At 35.7% G+C, this 23,452-nt stretch overlaps 1 protein-coding gene across 1 annotated transcript in view; it reads left to right on the top strand.

Moving 5' to 3' along the window:
* The window catches only part of HGF (hepatocyte growth factor), a 51,484-nt gene extending 36,701 nt beyond the window's left edge, over positions 1-14,783 (top strand). Inside the window, exons 12-18 of the mRNA XM_026868015.1 lie at positions 1,862-1,900; positions 2,391-2,487; positions 4,900-4,974; positions 5,570-5,716; positions 6,420-6,526; positions 8,375-8,520; positions 10,686-14,783. Coding sequence (XP_026723816.1) covers positions 1,862-1,900; positions 2,391-2,487; positions 4,900-4,974; positions 5,570-5,716; positions 6,420-6,526; positions 8,375-8,520; positions 10,686-10,856 — 782 coding nt within the window. The 3' untranslated portion in view covers positions 10,857-14,783. The remainder of the gene's footprint in view (positions 1-1,861; positions 1,901-2,390; positions 2,488-4,899; positions 4,975-5,569; positions 5,717-6,419; positions 6,527-8,374; positions 8,521-10,685) is intronic.
* Positions 14,784-23,452: the final 8,669 nt, after the last annotated feature.

Genomic DNA, 23,452 nt, shown 5'->3' with positions numbered 1-23,452 from the left:
ATTGTGCATGACTGAGAATGAATGGACAGAAGTTGTTTGTGCAATATATGAACAAGCGATCCTTTTCCTTGACCAGCTTGGAGATTTCAAGGCTTATTTATGCAGAAGGAGCATAAAAGAGCTATTACAGATTGTCAAACATTTTCCAGCAGATCTAGCTATTGAATGAGGGCTGGACAGAGACAAAGAATTGTCTAATGGTCAGAATGCTGACTGTGGCCTCAAGAAACCCAGGGACAGTTATCTTCTGAGCTACAAGCTTCATAGTCTCTTTATGTGACCTATACTACTTTGTAAAGTTAGGATAACACACCACATGTATGCTGAAGTGTATATGCGCTATTAGATTCTGCATCTGGACGTTTATGGGATGACTTAACTCCTGGCAAGAACTAAGAACATTGCTCCTCCAAAGTTGCATGGATAAATAAACTTAAATAAACAAAATTAAAATCCAGTACTAAACTGACATTAGGTGGAAAAAGAAGTTTTATTCTGAAAAATGTGCAATTCATATTTATGTCTCTTCAATTCTTATTTTTAATCACTGTGCTGTATATCCTGGGAGAACATTTAGATGGGGAATCAGGCCTCTGAACGTATGTCTGTGATCTCTAGAGGTTAAGGATAAGGTTACATTCATTCCTAGAAGCAATCTGCTTCATTTCCTCATAGTCTGAACTGCAGAATCTCTAAGAAGTGATATTTGAAGTCTAAGGTGATATTTTGGCATCTATGTGAAGAGTAAACAAACTATGCAAAAGGTTATTTGTGTCAATAGAGATAAAGAACAGCCGAAAAAAAAAAAAAAAATTATTCACTCATTCTGAGTTCATGATCTGGATCTATGAAATCCTAAGGAAATATTCACAGAAGACATTTGTAGGGTATACAGCAATGGTGAATATTATGATTTCTGGAATCAAACTCCAGAGATAGAATATGTCTGTTTTACAAGTGTAAATGCTATGGTCTAGTATTACACTACTAGTAGCTCACTCAGGTACAGATAACCAGCTTAACCAATACAGACAAAATGCTGGCAGTTCCCAAGTGCACTGACTTGGTGCTTTTAACTCATGTCTTCAAACTGCACTATATATATATATATATATATATATATATATGCATACACATGGAAATTTAACTATGTATATAACTCTTTACATTTTTACATATATATATATATATATATATATATATATATATATATATATATGTATGCTTAATGGTGGAAATCTAGTTGCATGAGACTGTTTTAAACTGTACCTGTACAAACTTTCAGTAGCAGTAAGTGTGTTTCTAGCTCATAATGCTGGGTCATTCTGCAGACTTCACTGAAGACAAGCATTTTAAACCACGTTTAAGCAACCTTGTAACTGTATATTGACTTGGACTAGATAGAAGAACCAAATCAGATTTGGGGGAACACGTTTTGATAAGTTTTTGCTGATGGCAACATAAAAGGACTTTTGAATTTTCAAAGGTTTCTAAGTTCCTTACAGAAAAGCCTCAATTTCATTTTTCAGCATTTGCTTTTCGAGTGAAACATGTAAATTGAACATGATAGATTGATGTATTCAAGATTCAGCCAAGAAAAAAATGCTTGAAACTACTGTTGCAAAATGTTTGATCCTTGTTTCATTCTATTGGAATGAAATTCTGCGTTGTTTCAAATCCTTATTAAACTGTGCTTTTGCAGAGTGTTAAGGAAATCATCGAAGTTTAAAACTTTGTGAACTATTAAAATTATACTATATTATACTATTATACTATATGCGATTTACTGTTTATTTTTACTGTATTCAATTTTTAGATGTGATTTAATTTTGTACTTTGACTATCTTATGTGTCTGTCTAGGTGAAGGTGACACAACTCCTACTACAACCGGCTTGGATGGTAAGTAAGTTTGCAGATGTAGTGTGCCGTGCGTGTATTCTATCCTCTAAGACTAGTCATTTCTTTCCAATTGGAAAACAAGAGAAAGACCAGTTAAAGATACAGAAAAAAAAAACGTTTGGGAAAAATTGCTTTTACAAGGGGAAAATGTAGAATAGCTTTATTAAACCCCTTTATCATACCCCTTTATCTATTCTCACTGTCCTTTCTTGCCAGTGGTGAGATATGGCAATGATTTTCAATGTTTCCTTTATAACTATGTACATTTCTGAAAAATCTTTTAAAATATATGCACTTTATATTCCCTATGAATATTTATATAGACTGACCCGCCTTTACTGAAGTAGTTTTGATGCTCTAGAAATATATTTCATTAGTACAGAAAAGTTAATCCGTAATAAATATTGACCTTTTTGTGGTCCTTATGTGCAACTGTACAGGTTTCCTACCGCTGTTTTTAGTAAAATGTGATCTCTGGACCTGCTTTCAGATACTGTTATTCCTTGTGCCTCAACAAAACATTTGAGAGTTGTAAATGGAATCCCAACACAAACTAACGAAGGATGGGTGGTTAGTTTGACATACAGGTAACTATCACTTTGATTAGAAAACCAATACATCTACTAGGATATTTGTTTTGGAACTGTACAAAATGTTGACCATAAAAAGAATACTTCTAGATTACAGTTAAATTCTGTAAAAGCAGAAAATCAGCATGCCCGGAACATCAGGAGATTCCACACTATTCACTCCGTCAGTGAAATATTTATATGTTCATTATCACTAATTTACACACATGAGCTTTTAGAGCATTCAAAAAGCATTCAAAAGTTCTGCTCTTTTGCTTAGCAACCGCAGACCTTTTAATAACATTGGCTTAGCATCCAGCATTAAATTATTTTAGAAAATTTTACAAAAAACCCTAAGTTTTATATCAACATTTTCATTTTAGCAGAAGTGAAGTGTTGGATTCAGGATTTATCCCCTTGTCAAATTTAGCTTTCTGCTTATATCATTGTACACAACTAAAATTTATTCTTTATTGAAAAAATAAGTAGGAACTATAAAGAGATCCTTTTCATTCTGTAAAACAAAACTCTAACATGTACAGTCAGAAAAGTGTATACATTATGGAAGGACTTACTTTGCTACTGTGTAAAAGCCAGAACACAGAATTACTGTTTCTTACGTTCATTACTCTGGTTCATAACTGATTAGCTGGACGTGTGAATCATTAATGTATAACAGGAGATATGTATCAGTCGTGTATCTTCTATCATGAAAAAAAGTAAATAAAAAGGTATTTTTTGTCTGCTGATACAGACTAAAGTATATCTCAGTTCTATTATCTTATGATTCATCATCTCTTTTGAAACCATGTTGTAAAATAGGTCTTAAATGAAAAGCTGGAGTAAAGAAAAAGATAAACCCGCCTACTTTCTATGTTACTTCATTGATAGAGAAATCTGGGGATCCTTCCCATCCTTGGTAATCTTTGCATTTTACAAGATCCAATCAGAACTAAACCTTTCTGGAAGTTTAGCAGATGGTTACAGAAATATATTTCTGGAGGAACGTCACTATTCCTAGACTAAATTACAAGATAGGTGGGCTGAATCATTGTAGAAGAGTTTATATTTGAACTATTTTTAAAGCAGCCTTGATGTTTGACTAACTTTTAGACAGGTAAGGTGAATTACACCTGGGTGCCTAAAATTTAGATTACTAATGGTAGTTGAACCTGGATTTTATGCTATGCAACAAAATACCATTAAATAGATGAGTGCTTAAACCATTTCAGATTCTTTTATGAAGAAGGGATTCCTGGAATACTCCAGGAGTAAAATATATTTTTCAGTGTTACATGTGGGCAGAAAAATGTAGTTTGATTTTGTATTATTATCAAGGAAGCAAATAGAATGTTTTCTGAAACAAAACCTTAATGACTTCAGGACTTTCTGCAAAAAACTATCTGTACCACTCAAAATGGAATTGTCATGTCTGAGTGGTAAAGGCTTAGTGATACACAGAAACTTGTATTCATATTTGGTAAAAAAGGCCCACCTCTAAATGTTAAACTGCTCAATGACAATTTTCTTATATATCCGATCCAGATTCCGTTAATAGGTATATTTAAATATATTTGGATGAATTTCTTGTAGTTCATGGAATCAGCTCTACATTTGTCTCACAAATTTAATAAATTTAACATTTCTATGAATACTAGTCAATCTTCTAAAGCAGATGATGCAATGTTGTAAATTTCTTTTAATAATTAGTGATCCAAACATAACATGAAAGAACATGTTTCTAGTCCTGATTGTGACATTTTTATAATAAAACTGGGCACAATCTATATTTTAAAAAGAATCCAGCCTTTTGGACCAGATATTTTGTTCCTCAACCAAAATACAATTAAAAAAAAAAAAAAAAAGGCAAGCATCTGTGTTATTCTGATGTCTTTGAACTTCATATAGAGTCTGGGGTCTTTCCAGCAGTTCTTTGCAAAGCTTTGAACATTTGTGTGATTTGAATTTATAAATTGTGAGATTTTAAGCTTTTCCAAATTGCTGACAATTCTGATTCGCTTTCCAAAGAGCTGCAGAAAATAAATGTGATTTTGGAGGCTCAGAGAAGGAAACTAATTAATCTGCATTCCACAGGCGTCTTTATTTTTGAAAGAACTGTCATGCTTAATTGCTTTAATTTTACTTGATATATTATGCTGCAGGTTTTCTATAATCACATGTAGGATGTCATACATTGCAGATTGTTTCCAACTGAAGTATGTGGGGACAGAAATCTCATAGGGCTTGTAATCAAATAGGAACTCTCCACCTTGAGGTCAATGCTTTGAATAATACCTACGTGAATAATGACTAAATGTTGTTTACATCTGGTGACAGTTTGGGGACTTGCTTGAAGGTTTCAGTCCAGTTCCTGTTACAAAGATTTAGCTTGCCTTTTTTTTTTTTTTTTTTTTTTTTTTTTTCCCACAGGAATAAGCATATCTGTGGAGGTACTTTGATAAAGGAAGAGTGGGTTCTAACAGCAAGGCAGTGTTTCCCTTCTCGGTACAGTAGTCTGTAGTTTTGCAATATTGAAATACATCTATTTTCAGGAACTCATCAGCACAGCACTTCTTCAATTTAAATGCAGCGGTTTTCCCTCCTGTTTGGCTTTATCACTGCTTTTCTGATGTAAAAGTCCTGTGGGACCTTGGTATTTTCTGTTATTATTGTTGTTAATCTAAAAGAGCTCTGGCTATTTTTCATAGAAGTACAAATATGTTTTCCAAGTGTAATGGTTAGACAATTGCCTCTTTATAAAAATAATCTCATGCTTCTGCTTAACTGGATAGAATAAAATAGCAAACTGGGGTAAATCTCAAGAAGTTCAAATGTTCATATTGTCCAAGGATCTGAATGTTTGGATACTATTAGGAAACAAAAATTAGATTTTAGTCAGTTAAAGATAAAATTATGTTGTGGCTTCAGACCAAAAACTTACATCTGAGCATGTTGATTTTGGAATAGCAGTTGGCAGCATAAACCCATTTCTAGTGAAGAGTATTTGTTAAGATCTTCTAGCATCATCATATTAAGCAGAGTTTTTAAAGTTATTTTATTATAAACTCAGCAAAATCCTAACCACCTTTGCCTCATTTAGGTACAAAGATTTAAAAGACTACAAAGCCTGGCTTGGAGTCCATAATATCAAAGGAAAGGGAGAGGAGAAGCATAGACAAGTTCTGAATATCTCCCAGCTGGTATATGGCCCCACAGGGTCAGATTTGGTCTTACTGAAACTTAGCAGGTTAGTAGCTATTATTCCCAATTCCAGGATTTTCAACTGACAAATAAGATTCTTCCTAAAAAAAATTTACAATTTCAGTTCTCTGCTATCTCTGATACTGCAGATAATGTCTCCATGGGGTAAACTTCCAATTGTAAGAAATTTTACGTGATATATGCAGAAATACAGGTCCATCTACCTTACTCAGAAAATAGATGTTTCTTCATAAAAATCATGCCTACATTTTTTTCCCTGATAACCAAGTTTAAGTTTGTTAGAGGGTTTTTTCATTGGCTTTGTTCTGTTTTGTTTACTTACGTTTTTAAAAAATAACACACATTGAAAAATATATATGGTTTTAATTTATAGAATAGGCACCAAATTGTAACCGAGATCCTTGTGTATATATTTCAAACTTTCTCCATATTAGCAAAGCTATATATTCAAATGAAATGCCATCATTACTTACTTTTAAAATGAAAATCCAAGTTAAATAGCATAAAAGTGGTGACAGCATGTCAAGAAGTCTTTTGACAGTTAACAGCTGTAGCACAAAAAATAGGTAGAAAAATCCATCATATTCTTCAGAGATGGAACAGGAAGGAAAATAATTTGCACAGTTTTTAATTACTGTGATCTTTAATAGATTTAATGACATTTTAAAGATACATTTTAGAAGGTTAAGTAAAATCCATTATATCTATTATTTGTTTTCTCTTTTCAGACCTGCCATATTGACAAATTTTGTAGAAATAATCCGATTGCCCATTTCTGGATGTACCATTCCAGAGAAGACAAGTTGCAGTGTTTATGGATGGGGATACACTGGATGTAAGAAACTATTTTTAAAAACTAAATGAATACATTGGCAGCTTACTTCCTCTTGTCATTATAGGTGAGGCTGCTGGTATTGCCTGATGCCACAACTGTCCGACACTTTTTGCTATAAAATACAGTTTCAATTTTTTTCTAGTTGAATAAATCTCTGAGCATTTTATCTAAGATCATTTGACATTAAATATTTTCTACTAGTCCATCTTTTTTTTTTCTTTCTGCAGTGACAGACAAAATGATTCAAACATTTCTAAGAATGAATTGGAGAAAAATATCGTTCTACATGTTTAAAAAATCTGTCAGAATTATTTTGCAGACTTCTAACACTTTTTAAAAAAATTCATCTACTTGAGGAGTACTTCTCTGTATCCCAAAGTAGGCTGCCCTGTGGAAAAACTAATACAGAATCATGTAATCAAAGACATAATTAACGTACACAAAGACAGTGAACTGAGGATGCACAGGCAGCCCTAATTCTGGCATTTAACTTTTGAGTACTTGACTTTGCAACCTTACTAATGTTTATTAAACACAGTTTTTTGTGTGAAGTAAATACAAATATGTGGGATAACAGGCATTTATTTAGTCTGGTAAATACTATATCTGGCTAATTATGTGTTGATGATAAAGTTAATAGCTGCCAGTTGACAATAATTACTCTGAAAATTACTGTGCTCAAATGTCTTTTGCCACAGACCCTGACTAAGCATCAGCAATACACTCACGCTGCCCTGGAAGCAGAGCAGAAACTAGACTGTAATTCTGAGGCTCTCTTCCTTGTAACCCTTACTCTGCATTTCTTTGTGGGTGGCTGGTAATCTGTACCAGCCCTCTCCCAGATGACTGCCTTTGATGTTCCCGGAATGGCTGTGTTAGCTATCATCTAGGAGAAATGGCTGTCTGGGGGACAGGGAAATCAGACTGAAGCACAGTGCAGCATCACAGGAAAGTTTAGCTTAAGAGAAGTGATAAGGAATTTGCAATGTCATGAGTTATGTAATACGATAAAAACATAACAACTGTCATCCAAGGACTTTGAACTATATTTTATGCGCTACTTATTATAATCCTCACTGCATCCTGGTCAGGTGAGGAAGGAGTGTTACATCCATTTTTCCAAGAAAACAAGTCAATGAAGGGCAAGCTTGGCATTTTCTCTGATGGCTGTGCAGAGAATGGGTAGGTCCAGGCTCTTTCTTTATTTTCGCAGCTTGTGCAGACTTGTCTTTCGACATGTAGAACAAGAGTAAGCTCCACAGGGCTCCTGCTTCCTGACCTTCACACTGATGAATGGAGATTGCACAAGGCTATGGCTCTGCCCTTGCAGGCACAAAGTCATTCAGTGTAGCTGAGCCAGCACAGAATGAGAAAAACTCTGCTCTGATCAGTATTTTTCAAGTCACATATCCTTCCCTAGGCCATGACAGGCACTGTTACACATTAACTTGTGTTTAAGGCAGGGAGCAAAATTCTTGCTCCACTGATGGGAGTCAAAACATTCTCAGGCTCACTTTTGCTGATTTTTGTGACACGACAGGGTAAGTTGGTGGTGAACTGTTGAGCAAATTCAGTTACATAGTCCTTTCTTCTAATACAAAAAACATCTCCAGATATTCTCAGAGAACTGAACAGACATGTCTACCAAACAAATTTATTGCAAATCTCATTTGTAGCAAACATAAGAAATCCAAAAGACAAATGTATGATAACAGTTAGGATGGACAAAAATGTGAGTACTGGAGAAAAAGTACAATAACTGAAATTACATAAGTTTGTCCAGGCTGCATTTTCAATTATTTTTTTCCCCTAAAATAGAATAAATTTTCATTCTCTTTTCAATCCTAGTAATTAACTATGATGGCCTTCTCCGAGTGGCAAACCTGCTTATTCTGGGAAATGAGAAATGCAACCAATATCTCAAAGGGAAGATAATTGTGAATGAGTCAGAAATCTGTGCTGTGGCTGAAACCATCGGTGCTGGGCCTTGTGAGGTAAATATTACCTAATATATTAGGAGACATCATCCTGTTTATATCTTTCCCAGAAAAAAAGTTACTGTACTTTTTTTATAATTAATCTCTCTGCATTAAACTTGTACACAAGACAATACTTTATTATTTTGCAATGGAAAATTATTTGTATTTCTAGTGACCTATTTTCTTCCAGAGTGCAGGAAGAGGTACCTTTGCTTCATTTTCACTGTACCTTCACACCAGTAAAGGTTTTATATGAATGTTAAATATATGACTAAACACTTTGCTAGATGGAGACAAATTTGTGTTCTGCATAATAAGGGTTAAAGTGGGCTGTGTGCTAGCAACAGCAGTACAGTTTGATTGAGCAGAATGCAAAGGCTGGAGCAAATTTAAATACTTAGATGAGGACTTGCATTCAAAATACAAAAATGTCACTGCTCAGTTGAGTTGATAATGTTATGAAGAAAAGAGAAAGATTCAAATATATAATGAGGTTCAGTATTAGTCAGAAGGCTGAAGTATTTGGTCTCCCTAAGCAAGCCTGAGCAAGGTATCAGTGAGAACAGGAGAACAACTTCAGTGAAAGTATAGTTTGATACAGTTGCTTTGCTGAGGACTAGTTTTGATGATGGAGGAAAGACATCTGAGGAGAAATGCTGTAAATTATTTATTACAGGAAGATATAACTTTTAGTGTGGAAAATCTGCCTGATTAGATGGTGTCTAGAAGGCAAGCAGTCGTGAACATTATTAAGCATTTAATATCTAGAGTAGAATAGATGATTTCATAATATTGTTTTTAACCAAGTAGTGAAATTTTCCCTACCCAAGGGTACTACCATATCACGGGGAAATTAGGTCTTCATCAGGCTGAGGTCTCTTCCATTTATTATTAATATTCCATAGAATCATTTTGTTATTACAAAGTATTTTCATAAAAATCAAATATTTAATCATTAATGAGCTCTCAGACATGTCAAGGCGTGTAAATGAAACATGTGCGTGGAAGTCTGTTGGGGATTTTGCACTTTGTTTTCCCCTGAAAGAAGAAATGTACTGAATTAATATTAGCAATCAGTCTTAATCACTGCATGGTTTCCTGCTCCCTGAGTTCCCCTTTGAAGCTACTTTGCTCAGCAGAGAACAGGCAGAGAAACAAAATCAGATTGGCAGGTGAAACTCCACTCCTGAAAGTATTTTATGAGCTGCTCTGATGGTACTGACATAGTTCATTGTTCATGTGGGAACTAATCTGCAGTCAGTCAGGAAAAAAAACCCAAACCAAATAAAGGTCAAGTATTGTTGTTTCTCTGGTGATCCGAAGAGAATACAATGGTAATTGTCAGCTTTTATTTTTTGAAACAATGTCTCACTATCCGATATGAACATTTACTGTTTAGTTTTGCAGCTAGTTTGCTAGGTTCAGTATATATTTTACCTGAGTAAAAGCTGCAGTATGTGTGTTCAAGTTCCAAATCTACGTGAATGTATCATCCAAATGACTGTTTCAATTTGATTTAATCTGATTGTATTTTAGTGCTAAATAAGCACCTCATCTGAGTCGGCCATACTCCATATTTTCACTGAATGTATATACCGGTGCATTGATGTCTCATTCACTCAGGATAATGAAAAAGTATATTTTAACAAGTTATATCTCAGAACTATGTCTGCAAAATATTGTCTTTTATTATGGCTGTGGGATTCCCCTACTAGTACACACAGATTCTCATCCTAGGACCTTGCAGGATGATTGACTAACAGAAGGTTATTAACCTGGCTTTGTCAGTAGTCTTTGATGCAAAGCCTGGTATAACAAAGATGTTTATGCACTTTCTGCTCCTCTGGTTTACATGCACATAAACAAGCATGCTTTCAGGTCACTGAAAGAGGAGAGTAAGATCGGGTAGTCAGAAGTCACTAGAATCATATGTAATATTGGATCACTGGATTTCATTTGTCTGGGAAGCAACCTGAGGTTAGCATTGGCACTGGCTCTCATAAATTCTGGTTGTGAAAAAGATATTGGAAGCTAGTTTTTGTCCTATGGCAAGAATAACTCTATTGGCTGTTCTTTGGGCTAGGTCATCCCCAAAAGAAACCAATCAGAAGGAGACAGGTGGGAACTGTGTCTTGAAGCACTTTGAGAAGTGACATACATTATGTTTATTTTTTTCCTAGAGAGATTATGGTGGTCCCTTGGTTTGTGACCAAAACAGGCTGAAGATAGTAGTTGGTGTCATTGTTCCTGGCCGTGGATGTGCCATTCGAAATCGTCCTGGGATTTTTGTGCGAGTCTCATATTATTCGCGATGGATACACAAGATTATGATGACCTACAGGAAACCCTGAAAAACTCAACAACTTCCATTCAGAGAAAGATTTTGGACAGCATGGAATTAATACGTAATGTAAAGATCAACAATTTTTTAACTACTTGATAGTCAAGTTTGTTGAACTTCTTTTAATATTTATGGGTGGTTTTGGTGTTTTTGTCTATCAGTGTTGTTTTATAAATGTTGAAGTGACTTACAGTATATGCAAGTATGGTGACATATCTCCTGAAGATACTTGAATGGGTAAACAATTTTGCAAAGATATTATTACTGGATGATAAATGGCTTTGAAGAAATAGATCATATGACCTCTTTTATGCTGCTCTTCAGATTATCTTAGAAGGAGAAAAAAATTATAGTTTTATTTAACACATCTTATTCTTTCCATGAGCCATATATTTCTCTTCATATATGACAAAAGACCTAGTGAGATATAGATGCATCTGTCAAGGACATCATATATGATCATATTACTCTTCCCCCCTTATAAGAGGTCAAAGATTTTGATACTTCATTAAAACTAATCTCTTTAGAAATTCATCTTTTTATTATTGATGGACTTTGACAAGCCTGCCATGAGCAGAGTTCTCGTAGAAGTCAGTATCTCTTCCTTTTACACAGTGCTTATAGACTCCAGTTCTGCTCCTGATTCCTTCAGTGTGTATGTGGTCCCCTAACAGATATCTCAAAAAAACTTTTGGATGAGGAAGAGATATAGAAGCAGACTGGTTAACAAACTATTGATCATTTGTTTAAAGTTAGTCCCAGAAATAACTGTGAATTTACAATGTTAAAGAGAATATTTCATACATTTTGAAAAATAAATCTTGATTCGCTATTGGCAGACTTTAGCCATTGAAAGAAATTTCAATCAAATATGCTCCGGTCTTTCTCAAGTGTTAAAAATTCAGTTGATTCTTTTTATTTCGTGAAAGTAACTCTGTATTTACAGCAGGAAAAGGAATAGTTGAATCTGGCACTTGGCTGAGGGTCTTAATACTAGAATAAGTAAGTTATATATTAATAGTCTTTCAGAGACTCGAGATCTTTAATAAAACCTTACCTAGATTTGGACAAAATTATATATTTGTATAATTCCTTTCAGGGTAGTAAAATTACTGCAGAGATTGATATGATCTTGTATGTAATATGGAAAGCATCATCAATAGCTCAGCAGCTTGTGTTTCCTGTCTGTGTGTGGAACCACCATTTTCCTTTACGTTGACGGGGAAAGGGAACAAGTAAGCAGCATCTATGAAAAGCACTTGTTCTCTTTTAGACATTTAGTTGTATGGCTGGAATTATTATGCAAATATGTTGTTATAGGTGGCACCAATTACCTTGTAATTTCTGGAAAATTGATATAACATATATCCAATTTTTAGTTTTACTACTGTACATGTAATTGCATAAGTAACTGCACTGTTACTTCACTTGTGACTATGTAATTGTAAATGTTTCCAGTAGCAAATTGTATGGTATGTATATCCAACTGCATAGCCGCTAAGTTGACATCACAGTGTAGACATAAAAAAGGACATTTCATTCAGAAGACGCAGGGTTCAATTCTGCCCTGGCAGAAAACAACCACTTCAGGGGAGCTGTCTTGGGAGGCAGCCCTCGTGTTGACTCACCAAATTATTTTCATCAGCAGTGCACTTTGACTTCAGTGGGACTCAAATATGCTCACGTCTCCTGGTGAGCTGGGATGAGTTTCAGCCCATGCTTAAGTGGGTTGGCTTGCTGAGATTTGTGTCAAGCATCCAGCAGATTCTACTGGCACATAAGAAGAAGGAAAGAAGTCTTTCAGCAAGCAGAGCTTCTGAAATTCCTCCTGATGTAAATAGTCTCTTTGGACAAGATGCAACTTCTCTGTGCAGCGGATTTGAGGCTGTGGATGCTACGCAGATAGTCTGTCTCAATCTATTCTGTCTGCCTCTGAAGGCTCTATGCCCCTTTTGGGCTCTCTTACTTACTAGGCCTAAAGAGGGCAGGATTTAGCCTATTGTATTTACAGTTAATTATTGCCATGTATGTGAAGAGTGTATTCTTACTAAGTATATACTGACCATATCTTATTGAAAGGATTAACTTTTTAAGAGAGACTTTTAAAAAACTCCAAGTGAGTTTTGTTTTCAGTCACAAGTAGAATGTGGATAAAATAGATAATTCCATGTTCACTCTTTGTATTCTAAGAATTGTTATGTGCTCACTGTATTATATTTGCAGGCATTTTGTTATGTCTATCTAAAAAAATCAAATCCTAAAATATTTTAGTTATAAGCTTCTGCTGTGCAGAAGACTGTGATTTTTATATATATATATACACACATATATATATATATATATATGATAAAAATACTGTTTTTTGTTAGACAACGTGTAAGGATTTTTACCTGTTTGTTCTGGGCAGTGCCTCGGTAAAATAAATTGTGCAGAGTTGATGCTCCAGAACTTAACATGTTTGTATGCACTTGCTTATCAGATACTCTTGCTCTCCCTGTCTCGGTATGGAGGGCATGTGAGACTCTGAAAAGCAAGGGAAGAGAAGAATAATGATATGTGGTAATGAATTTGTACTTCATTTATTCCTGTGAATATTTCTTGTTGGTACCAATGGTACCGTACCAGGCAACTGTTATAACTACAGGATTCTCTTAAGAAAGGATACTCTATAGATATTTTTTCACTGTTCTAATATTTTTCTCTCTGTAATAACAAGGGAACCTAATCTAGTGCCCATCTAAATTACTGGAAAGCCTCTTACTAACTTCAGTGAGATCTGGACATTACTTTGTAGATGTGATTTTATTCATGTTAGAATTATAGGGTACAGAACTTAAATTCTTATCTAAGGATATTCTTAAACTCCATTGAATTTCATCTTCATTCTCCTTGATGTAAATAATCCTTGGTCTGTGAAGAGTGTAATAACTGGATATAAAATTTTGCAATTAAAACCTAAGAGCTGATTTTGTGCTACTGGAGTTAGTTTGACTTAATTACCGATTTTCTTTGGGCATTGGAACTGGCTGATGCTTCTTCCTTACATTAATGAAACATTTTTCCCTTAAAAAAACTTTTTTCCCGATCTCTTTTTCTCTTATAAACCTCATGACCCTCAGAGAATCTGTAGCTCTTATTGGGAATGTACTGGTCTAGATTTTTGCTGCTACTGCTGAAATCTTCTTCTCTAGTTTAAGATTAAAATTCTCTGAGGCATTCTGCAAACCCTTGCTACAGGTAATGCCAATGTACTTGACAGAGCTACTCACTTGTGTTAGAGCTTTTCCGACGAGGGTCCAAACATATCTCTGAGGGTCAAAATCTACTCAGGCAAAATGTCCCTTGAAATCAGTGAATGTGATTGTCAAAAGAATGGGGGCTGAAAGTTGCTCAGTGCTTTTTCCCTATGGCTGTGCACTGATCTACATACATCCTTGTACACTGAAAAGCACACAGATTCTCAACTCTACAGCAACTGCATCAGGAAGTGGGGCTTTATTGCCATCCTTCTGGAAAGCTGTTTGTAAACTGGTTGACCCCCATGGAACCTGTATGAAACCTATTGTATTGGTTATTTAGTCTTGTTTCCTTATCAATTATTTTCTTCCTCCCTCATGTGCACTGGTATATTATTGTTTTATGAATGTTGGGGCTGCTGGCAGGAACTAACATGGCTTTTCACCCTAAAGTTTTACGGTGTTCCTTTTTAAACATACTCTTGGGCATTTACGCATGGTGTTTCCTTGCATGAGATCTAACTTCAGGGGACTGCCTGTGGAATTCAGCATATGACAAGAGTATTTTTTCATATTTAAGTGGGAAAAATAATGCTTCCATTAAATCCAACTAGCTGAATGCCTAATGAAAAGGGAACACTGTGGTTATAACTTGTATTACAAATCTTCTGTAATTAATGGCATCTTCATTAGTTAATAAAATTGGTATTTTTGTAACCTTGTTTACTCTTATTCTTAATAAAGTATTTTATAAAAAAACAACTTAATTAGCATTATATTTCTTATTTAAAGAAGAAGGTTTGGAACCCCATTGCTAGGCTCCCAATTCTAATTTCAGTGAGGGATTTTAGTTTGCAGAGTAAGGATGACTGGTACTTTGAAGATCTTCATATGTCCTATAGCAGAATTGCAGATAAAATGAAAGATACAGATAAAATGATAGATACAGCCAAATCCATGCAGTGATCCCGCTGAGTCTCCCCAAGAGCTTCCTGAGAATGGCTTAAGCAGTGGAAAGGATGTGCTTAACCTAAACATGAATATTTACCAAGTGGATTGTAGTTTCTTACAATTTCAGTATGGGAGGTTTGAAATTTGAAGTATTTCTTTTAATATAATTTACACTTCAGAAACATCTCCCCTCACTGTATCACTTAGTACTATTGATGGAACAAAAGATGATGCAAAGGAGACTAATAACTGGCACAAACCTAGGTGATACTGCTGCACTTAATATCAAAACCAGACAGCAGTAATAACTACCAAAAAAAGGAAACAAGCAACACCCTTACTAGCCCCACTAGATTAGTGCCTCTGCACAGCTGAGCACTGACAAGCTCCTATGGCACCATAGCATTCTGGCTAGGTAAGTTCAAAGAACGGACAGTAAGTTAATTACTTCTTTTTCATTATCCAGCTGAAATTTCAAAGTTCTAAGCACTTCTGGTTACACTGCAATTTTGATGATTTAAACTTATATTTGCTAACAACTCCAGCTTTATCAGCAGTGAATCATTCTTCAAATAAACTCATGTGCAGTGTTTGAAGTCTGATTCTGAATTTTCCATGGTAAACACCACTTTCTTTCTGTCTGTAGTCCAAAAAGGGGACTTTCTAATTGATTCATAAAATCAGTGGATTTTATCAGGAACTCCTGAAAATCAACGGGAAGCTTGCCAATAACTTCAACCATGCAGGAATGCTTCCAAAGTTACAAAAATCTAGAAATAATCCATATGGCAAAATCATATCTTGCTATAGTTTTACATTTAAAGTGTTAAGGATGTTCAGGTGACCTGTCTACCTTCTGGGACCCATGTGAATTAACTGCTTGTACAGCAATTTGTGCAGCAAAGATCTATAAAGGGATATTGCCTTCATATCATATTCTGTAATGGCTTTATCATTTGCAGTTGCAAGAACAGTATAATCTGCAGATGATAAATGATGAAAACCCGCACTGATGTTCAGTACTTGCTTTCTGCTCGTTGTTATTTAACAAGCCTCTTGTAAACAGAGCAGGCCATTTAGTAGAGTTCAGTTGTGCATCTACTTTGCCTTCAAAAGCACTGATTTCTGGATAACTATGTTCCAATGAAAACCACGTGCAATAAATAGGAAAGAAAACAGCTGGGAAGAAAAAGGCAAACCATAAAAAAGGTTAATACCAAAGTAAGCCCTAAAATGAACAGATACTTTTTTTTTTTTTTTCCATGTTGTCTCAGTTTTATAACGTAGGATATACGGTGTGAAAAGCTACAACAGAATAGCTTAATAGCTTTAACTTTCCTAAAGCTGTTTCACTTTGATTCAGAACACTTGAGAAGGTGCAATGACTTCTCCATATGGTCACAAAAGACATAGTACAAGTTGTGCTTCTCTGTTTGAGGACCTGATTCTACTTGCATTGACATGCCTGTCAAAATGCCATCTAGGCCTAATGGATAGGTCTTAAATCCTCCTTCTGAACCCCTTGGATCTTGTCATGGGACTGTTTCAGATCCTGACTTAGTCAAGCACTCAGAGCATGTTTCACTCTGACATTGAGTGGCAGAGGAGAAAAGCTTATATTGTACTTCAAACTTGGGCATCAAAGTTCCACTGCAGACTATCAACTTTGCTCAGAGTCTAACTGAACATAAAGATTGGTTGATTTATTTACTATTCAAATATTTCTCTTTAAAATAATAATAATAATAATAATGATGAAAAAAACCATAATGGTTGCAGTTATGATTAATAGTTTTTATACACATATTAATAATTCCTTAGGGGAAAAACTCTGCTAGAGCCAATAAATGTACCACTTCAGAGCCCAAGAGATGTTGACATTTGCTTGAGATATCTTAAGCTGTGTCTCTTTAAACTAAGGTTATCCTCAACTGGGTTATTTGATAAATTCTACTGTGAGAAAAAGTATATACAGAACAGTGCAATTCGTACCAATTTATTAAAAATAAGGCAAGAAATACAGTATTAGAGGCACACATTGGATTAGACAAGGCTAGTGTAAAACACAAACATGGATATAGTCCTCTCCACTTGAGAGAAGATTTACCTTGAGTAATATGAAGGTTTATAGCATTTAATTCAGTTCAGATTATACTAACTGAAAAATTTCCAGATGGTTTTCTTTCCTTGAGGATTAATGTCAACATGATACACAGACTGAGCAAGTATGCATTTACATCAACATTGCTATTACAAGGCATGTCAACAAAAGTCTCATGTCTTGGGTGTAAATATGCCATCTGCTGTTCAGCCTTGTGTTTAACAGTACTGTAACTTCACATCGCAGTTACAAAACTGCAAAACTGCCATCATATAGTTTCTTCTCTCCTTTTTTTTTTTTTTTTTTTTTTTTAAATTTGCTGTTCATAGCACTGTAAATTGTGGAAGCTTTGCATTAAACATTCACTTGAAAGCCTCTGTTTTCACTGTTGTGTATCTTCACGGGGCAGCTGAGTCCCAATTATTCCCTGATCTTATAATTCTTCGAAGTCTATGTTTCTGTTAGAAAAGTCCCAACATAGCCTTTTTTTTCCTGTTGACATATTCAGAATATGTCTCTAAGAATACCTGTGGGAGGTGACATCGCAGTTCTGAAATATTCACATACCAACCTTCAACTATCCATACTGAGGTTCCTAGTTTTCCATCAAGTATATTAACACAGGAAAAGGAATAAGCTAGTGGCCTAGGTGGCTTCTACACATCCCGCATCAGTGAGTCTTGGTTATCCCCGAGGAGGTGCTCCACAGCCCTCTCTATCAAACCAGAGACTTGATGTGACTGAGCACTAAAGTACACAGATTACACGTGGACACACAAACAAATGCATATCACACCCCCACAAATGTACACAGATGCCTTCACAATGAAATCTAGCTGACTACTTCAGAACTTCTTGGTCTACACAGATACTTCAGGAAAAGGCTTATAAGGTGGGATTTTCCCTGTCCCCCAGAGCTGTGCTAATTGAAGTGGTTTAGTATAGGAACAGGAAAACCTGAGAAGAGAGGTCTTCCTACCAGGACCACTTATCTCACTTTGCCTAAACAACCAAGAATAACAAAGGGAAGCTTAGTGGTGATAGCCATGGGTACCAATTTTTCACATCCCGAATCTGCACATTTCTGATGGCAAACTTCTGTAGTGTAAACCTGAATTGCAATATATATATATTACAATATATTGCATATATTGCAATATATAATTGCTTTATATGCCTCAGAACCTTTGCCCACACTCTGTAATAGTTGGATCTAAACTGATCCAATCAGTTCTGCAGTGATAGCATATTTACATATGCCTTGGTGTGTGTACATGTTCATGTGTGCATATACACATGTATCTATTGTGTCTGCAGCCATGTGGAAGCTCTGGCATTAGTGTTTCTTGCCCTGGAAACAGACATGTAGACCTGTCTAGTGTTCAGCCAGCTGTGTCCTGGTTTGGACCCATCAATATAACCATAATCTGCATGTGAAGGCCCCACAGATTAGGAATTAAAAAGCTCAGCCTTGGATCTTATAATGCTCAAACCCACTAGGGAATCAGTACTAACCATTCGCGTTTACACTGATAATTGAAATGGTACACAGCCTTTGGAGACCCTTTTGAATGCTTTTTTTCCTTTTATTCCACTTTATTTTTTGTTAGGTATCACCAGAGGCTGACTTTATTGTTAAAGGTCTTTTAAAAGCAAATATTTTTCCTGTAGAAACTCACTTCCTTACTGGAACTCCTTCTGGGCTGTTATCTTAATTAATTTGGTTAGGAGTCTTTTCTAAAGTTCTGGATGGGTTTTCCAGGTTGACTTCTCACTTTATCTTAGCAGGGAGACTGGGCTGTATTTGTAAACATGGTGTTCTTTAATCACCTCCGATGCCACTTTAGTGTTAAGAACTTTTTAGTTCATGTAACCCCCCTAACTCTAATCCCTGAGCATTAATTCCTTTAACTTTCTACTGAAGTGATTTATTTAGCTTTACCTTCCTGCCTAGTTTATACACAGGCTGGGGGGAAAAAAAAAAAAAAAAAAAAAAAGTCTTTTCAGTTTTCTTTAGCTGGCCTTTGTGTTAGTGCTACTATATTTTCTTAATGGTACTTTTTCCCACCATGAACTGCAGATCTTACCAACTCAGTCTGCAGGAACATGTCAGTTTTATTGGTACGTTTGACAGAGACCAGGCTGGTTTCCAACTGAAATCCGTTTGTTTTTCCTCCAGAGTGCTTGCTTACCTCCCCAGGCTCCCTCTTTCTGTGGCTTCCTCCAAAGAGGTGTTTCCCTGCCTATTTGGGTATGGCTTGTGCATTCCCTTTCAAAATTGGCAGAAGAATTTCCTCTCTTTCCCAGTCTACACTGGGAAGGATGGACTTTTTTTCCTACTTCCCTGACAAATTCTTCAGGAGTGTAAAATACTCCTTACTTTTAAAACAATTTCTAACTAAATGCAGTAAGGAATCTGTGAAGCTGATAAGAGCTTGGGCAGCCAAAACTTAAAGGAAGACACCTCTCTTGGGCATAATCCAAAAGTTTTGGATGTTCTTCCCTTTTAAATATTTAAATACAGTCTTGGCATTCCTGTATTCCTCTGAATGGTTATTTCAGACACTTAAGAAGAGTTTGTGAATTCCTTTCTTGGATCAGACATGGTGAGGCAGTGGTGTATGCACAGGCTGCTTCACAGTGTGATCCAAAGGAGTCCTCAACACTGCTGCCAGACAAGGACTCCAATCCCTTTTCTTCTCTGCTGGGTTTTCTTGCTTATTTTTTTGTTCATCTTGTTTGCTTGTTTGGTACTTTATTTTTCTACTTTAACGGTGACAGGAAGAAAATAAACAGTAAAGAGTAGTGATCGTGCAAGTGATGTGTTTGAACTGTCCACTGGATAAGATTTATGGTCTGCTAAGGACAGCTTTTTTGGAATGTTCTTCTCTTCACTCCTCTCTTGGCAGTTTTCTTGACCTCCTTAGCTGTCTGAAGACACTTCACTTTCTCTATTTGGAAAGTGCTTTCCTCATTATCTTCTTTGCAAGGGTGGAAGTGATGAAGTCACTTTGTCTCTCTTCCTCCCTCCCCCTGGCCCACACTGCTATCTACATCCCTCAGCAGATTCAGCATCAATACTGAGCACTTCACTGCAGGATATTTTCCTTGTGCAAAATACAAAGCAAAGCGCTACTTGGGCACACGTGTTGAAGAACAAAATATATCAAATTCACTGAGTGGAGTAACGTTTCTACTTTTGTCTTTCTCTAGAGACCATTCCTGTAAAGATAAAACTCCATGGTGTGTGAGAGAAGAAAAAGAAAACTCACTCTGGAAAAGAGAAAAACTGCTAGAAAAGACTGTTGCACATATGGTAGGTTTGATTGCTCTTCAAGATGTGCTACTGCCTGCACATGAGTAATGAGTGGATGCCTGTCTTGAAATAGAGAAGTTCTGTAGAGACAAATGAAAAGGGCTACCCTCAGAGAATTTTAGGTGTGAAAAAGCAGGGCAATAATTTTAGGTCCCAGCTCATAGGAGTGGCCACTGAGGAGCTTAGGAACTACATAGCTTCTGACCACAGCATTTGAACTCTGTTGTCAGGTCTCTTTCTTCAGAAGATCAATCTATGAGGAAAAAAAAAATCTTTGAGGGAGAAATTTCAGCAAGTTGTGTCACTGACATCAAGGAGATCAGCTCTTTGCATGTAGAGATGGTTTGATTTGGTTTTTCTGCCTGGTATGGGCAGATTGAAAAAGTGGCCTCAACCAGTTTATATCTGTATCTGAATTTAGTCAGTCTTTTGACTTCAGCTTAGAAGAAGAAGATCAAGGGAAGAGAGGATTTTTTAAAAAAATGTTCTCTTTCAGGCCACATCCTTGCTATTATTTTCCCAATTTCACACATTCATTTAAAGGGGAAATATACTGCATACAGAAACCAAACCAAGCTTTCCAAGTGAGAACATATAGCAATTTCATTCAGAAATGCTCCTTTTAAGGCTCAGAGTCTATAAAAACCACACCAAGAGAATATTGTACTCTGCGGTCATTTGCTGGTAAAGCTGACAGGAAATCAAAACTGAAAGGATTCTTCTGTAACTGCCAACTTGCTGTAATGGAAGCCAGGGGAAATATATTTATCTGTTTACTTGACTAAGAAGAAAGAAACCAAAACATATTTTCCTCCAATTGTAGAGGGAGATTAGACTTACTAGTCACTTGTGTACTAGACTTCCTTCCAGGCCTTTCCTAATGTTTTGTCTTACATTCAAGACAAACAAAATATTAGCTCTTTGGAAAAGAAAATATTTAATAGAAACTGAAAAGATCTTTAAGTACCTAATATTTCACCTTTACAGCTTTAAGGGTATTGTCCAGTACTTCACATTATTGAGAATTATCTTTTTGTGGACGATTTTTGCACAATAGAAATTGCATGCCTATAATCTGGTGCAAAACAGCTGCAAAGATGGACAGCCCATTTAAAGGTATGACTCAAAACCCATTTAGAGGTAGGCTTGGTTTTCCCTCCAAAATTAATTTTTGTTTCATTGAAATAAATAACATGAACTAGAATGGATCTGATTATAGGAGATTCTGTCACCTTTCTTAGGATTTATTGTAATAGATGTTAGGTAGTTGGAAGATACAGGACGGATGCTACTACCAATGTGATACCAAATGAGATCTCTTTAGTCAGGATCTCTGTACAAAACAGTTACATGATGATGTGAAGTATAAAAATAACCTGAAATATTCCAGGGTCAAGCTTAACAGTGGATTTTGTCTTTGCTGCATTTCTCTGATGATACAGAGCTGCCATAAATTTCTTCAATTGCTGTATTTACAGCAGTTTTGCACTGCCATGTAGCAGTCAAAATCAGCTGGTAAATCTTGTCAAAGATATTTCATTTGATCAATTCTTCTGTCTGGGCAGATGCAGTGCAGTCTGTCAAACCATGAAAAAAAAAAAAAAAAAATTAAGATGTATTTCCTAGAGACTGATAGCTGGGTAAAGCTTTGGTAGCTAGAAGAGGGCAAGAATCAAAAGTGGATATTTTCCTAACAGGAAATCTTTGAGGTGATTTTTAACATAACTCTTTTTAGGGAAGTTGCATGAGACAAAGCAGTCAGTTTACAATCTGCAAGACAGATGAACCAGATAACTAACACTCTAGGTTTTGTCCAATTTAAAAATTCCACAGCAGGAAAAATCATACTTGTAGCAAGAGATGAATCTGTGCATGCTACGACCATGCTGTGTTGTTTTATGCTTTTCAAATTCTGTCATAATGTTCGAAGTGCTGAGGAAGAATTTCATGCATAGACTTTGTGATATTATTTCTATGTACTGAACGTACCTATAGAAATTCAGACAGAATAGGTAGACTTCCACTTCTTACATATTTAGCACCATAACATGAACATGAACAGGTGATGCTGTAACAAAAGACTTAGGACCTCATTTGGGACCATAATTAAACATATGTTTAACTTCAAGCATAAAATAAGTCCCATTGACAAGTGCCTTTCTTTGAAGACACAAATAATCCAGTGAATTTATAAAGCATTGTGACTTTGGCTGAATGTGGGTAAGGATCCTAGTTGGGGATAGGATTTGTTTATACAGTACCTAAGCCAGGAACACCATAAAGACAAAAAAAACTTCCAAAACTGACATTAAAAATATTAATGGCTCCTTTCCATTCCTCTTCTTTTTTTTCAAAATAACAGCTTAGAATTACATTCAAAGGCTCAACAACCACAACTATATGTGAAAGGACACATTCAAATTTACTTCTGCTTTAACAACAGCTTGTGTAACTCCTGTGAAAATAGATGTGGTGTCGTGGCTTAGTCTTCAGTCTTATTAGATGTCTTATTATATGTCTTTGTGTAGTTGAAAGGTAATGCAGAGAACTTTTTAATATGGTTGCATTTTAATGACATTCAGTCCAATTACTTCAGAGTCTGTGGGGAGCAACTATAACTGGCTGGTGCTCTGGAGCTGAATTTAGTGTATATCTCTGCAGCATCTGTATTACTTGTCTAGACACATCTCAGGATTCAGAATTACAAATGACAGATTGTATACCAGGCCTGACATTTATGTGATAGAATTTAGAGATATTTATAACATGATGATAACTGTATCTGATACGTGCTTCATCTAAGATCAGAATGAAGCCCAAAACATTCACATGTGGCAGGGTCAACACCCCTTTATGATTACATTATAGAATAAAAGTACATGTGTATATGTGCAAAAGCCCCAGATCTTGGCTTTCCAGACATTTTTTATAAACTAAACTCTGGTCCATCCTCAGAAAGAATTATGAAAAAGTACATTGGAAAAGTGTACTACAGATACCTA

This window comes from Athene cunicularia, assembly GCF_003259725.1.
Source record: "Athene cunicularia isolate RWA chromosome 1 unlocalized genomic scaffold, athCun1 chr1_part2, whole genome shotgun sequence".
NCBI classification, from domain to species: Eukaryota; Metazoa; Chordata; class Aves; order Strigiformes; family Strigidae; genus Athene; species Athene cunicularia.
Note: the sequence above shows the minus strand (reverse complement) of the source record. Positions and strands in the feature narration are given on the sequence as shown.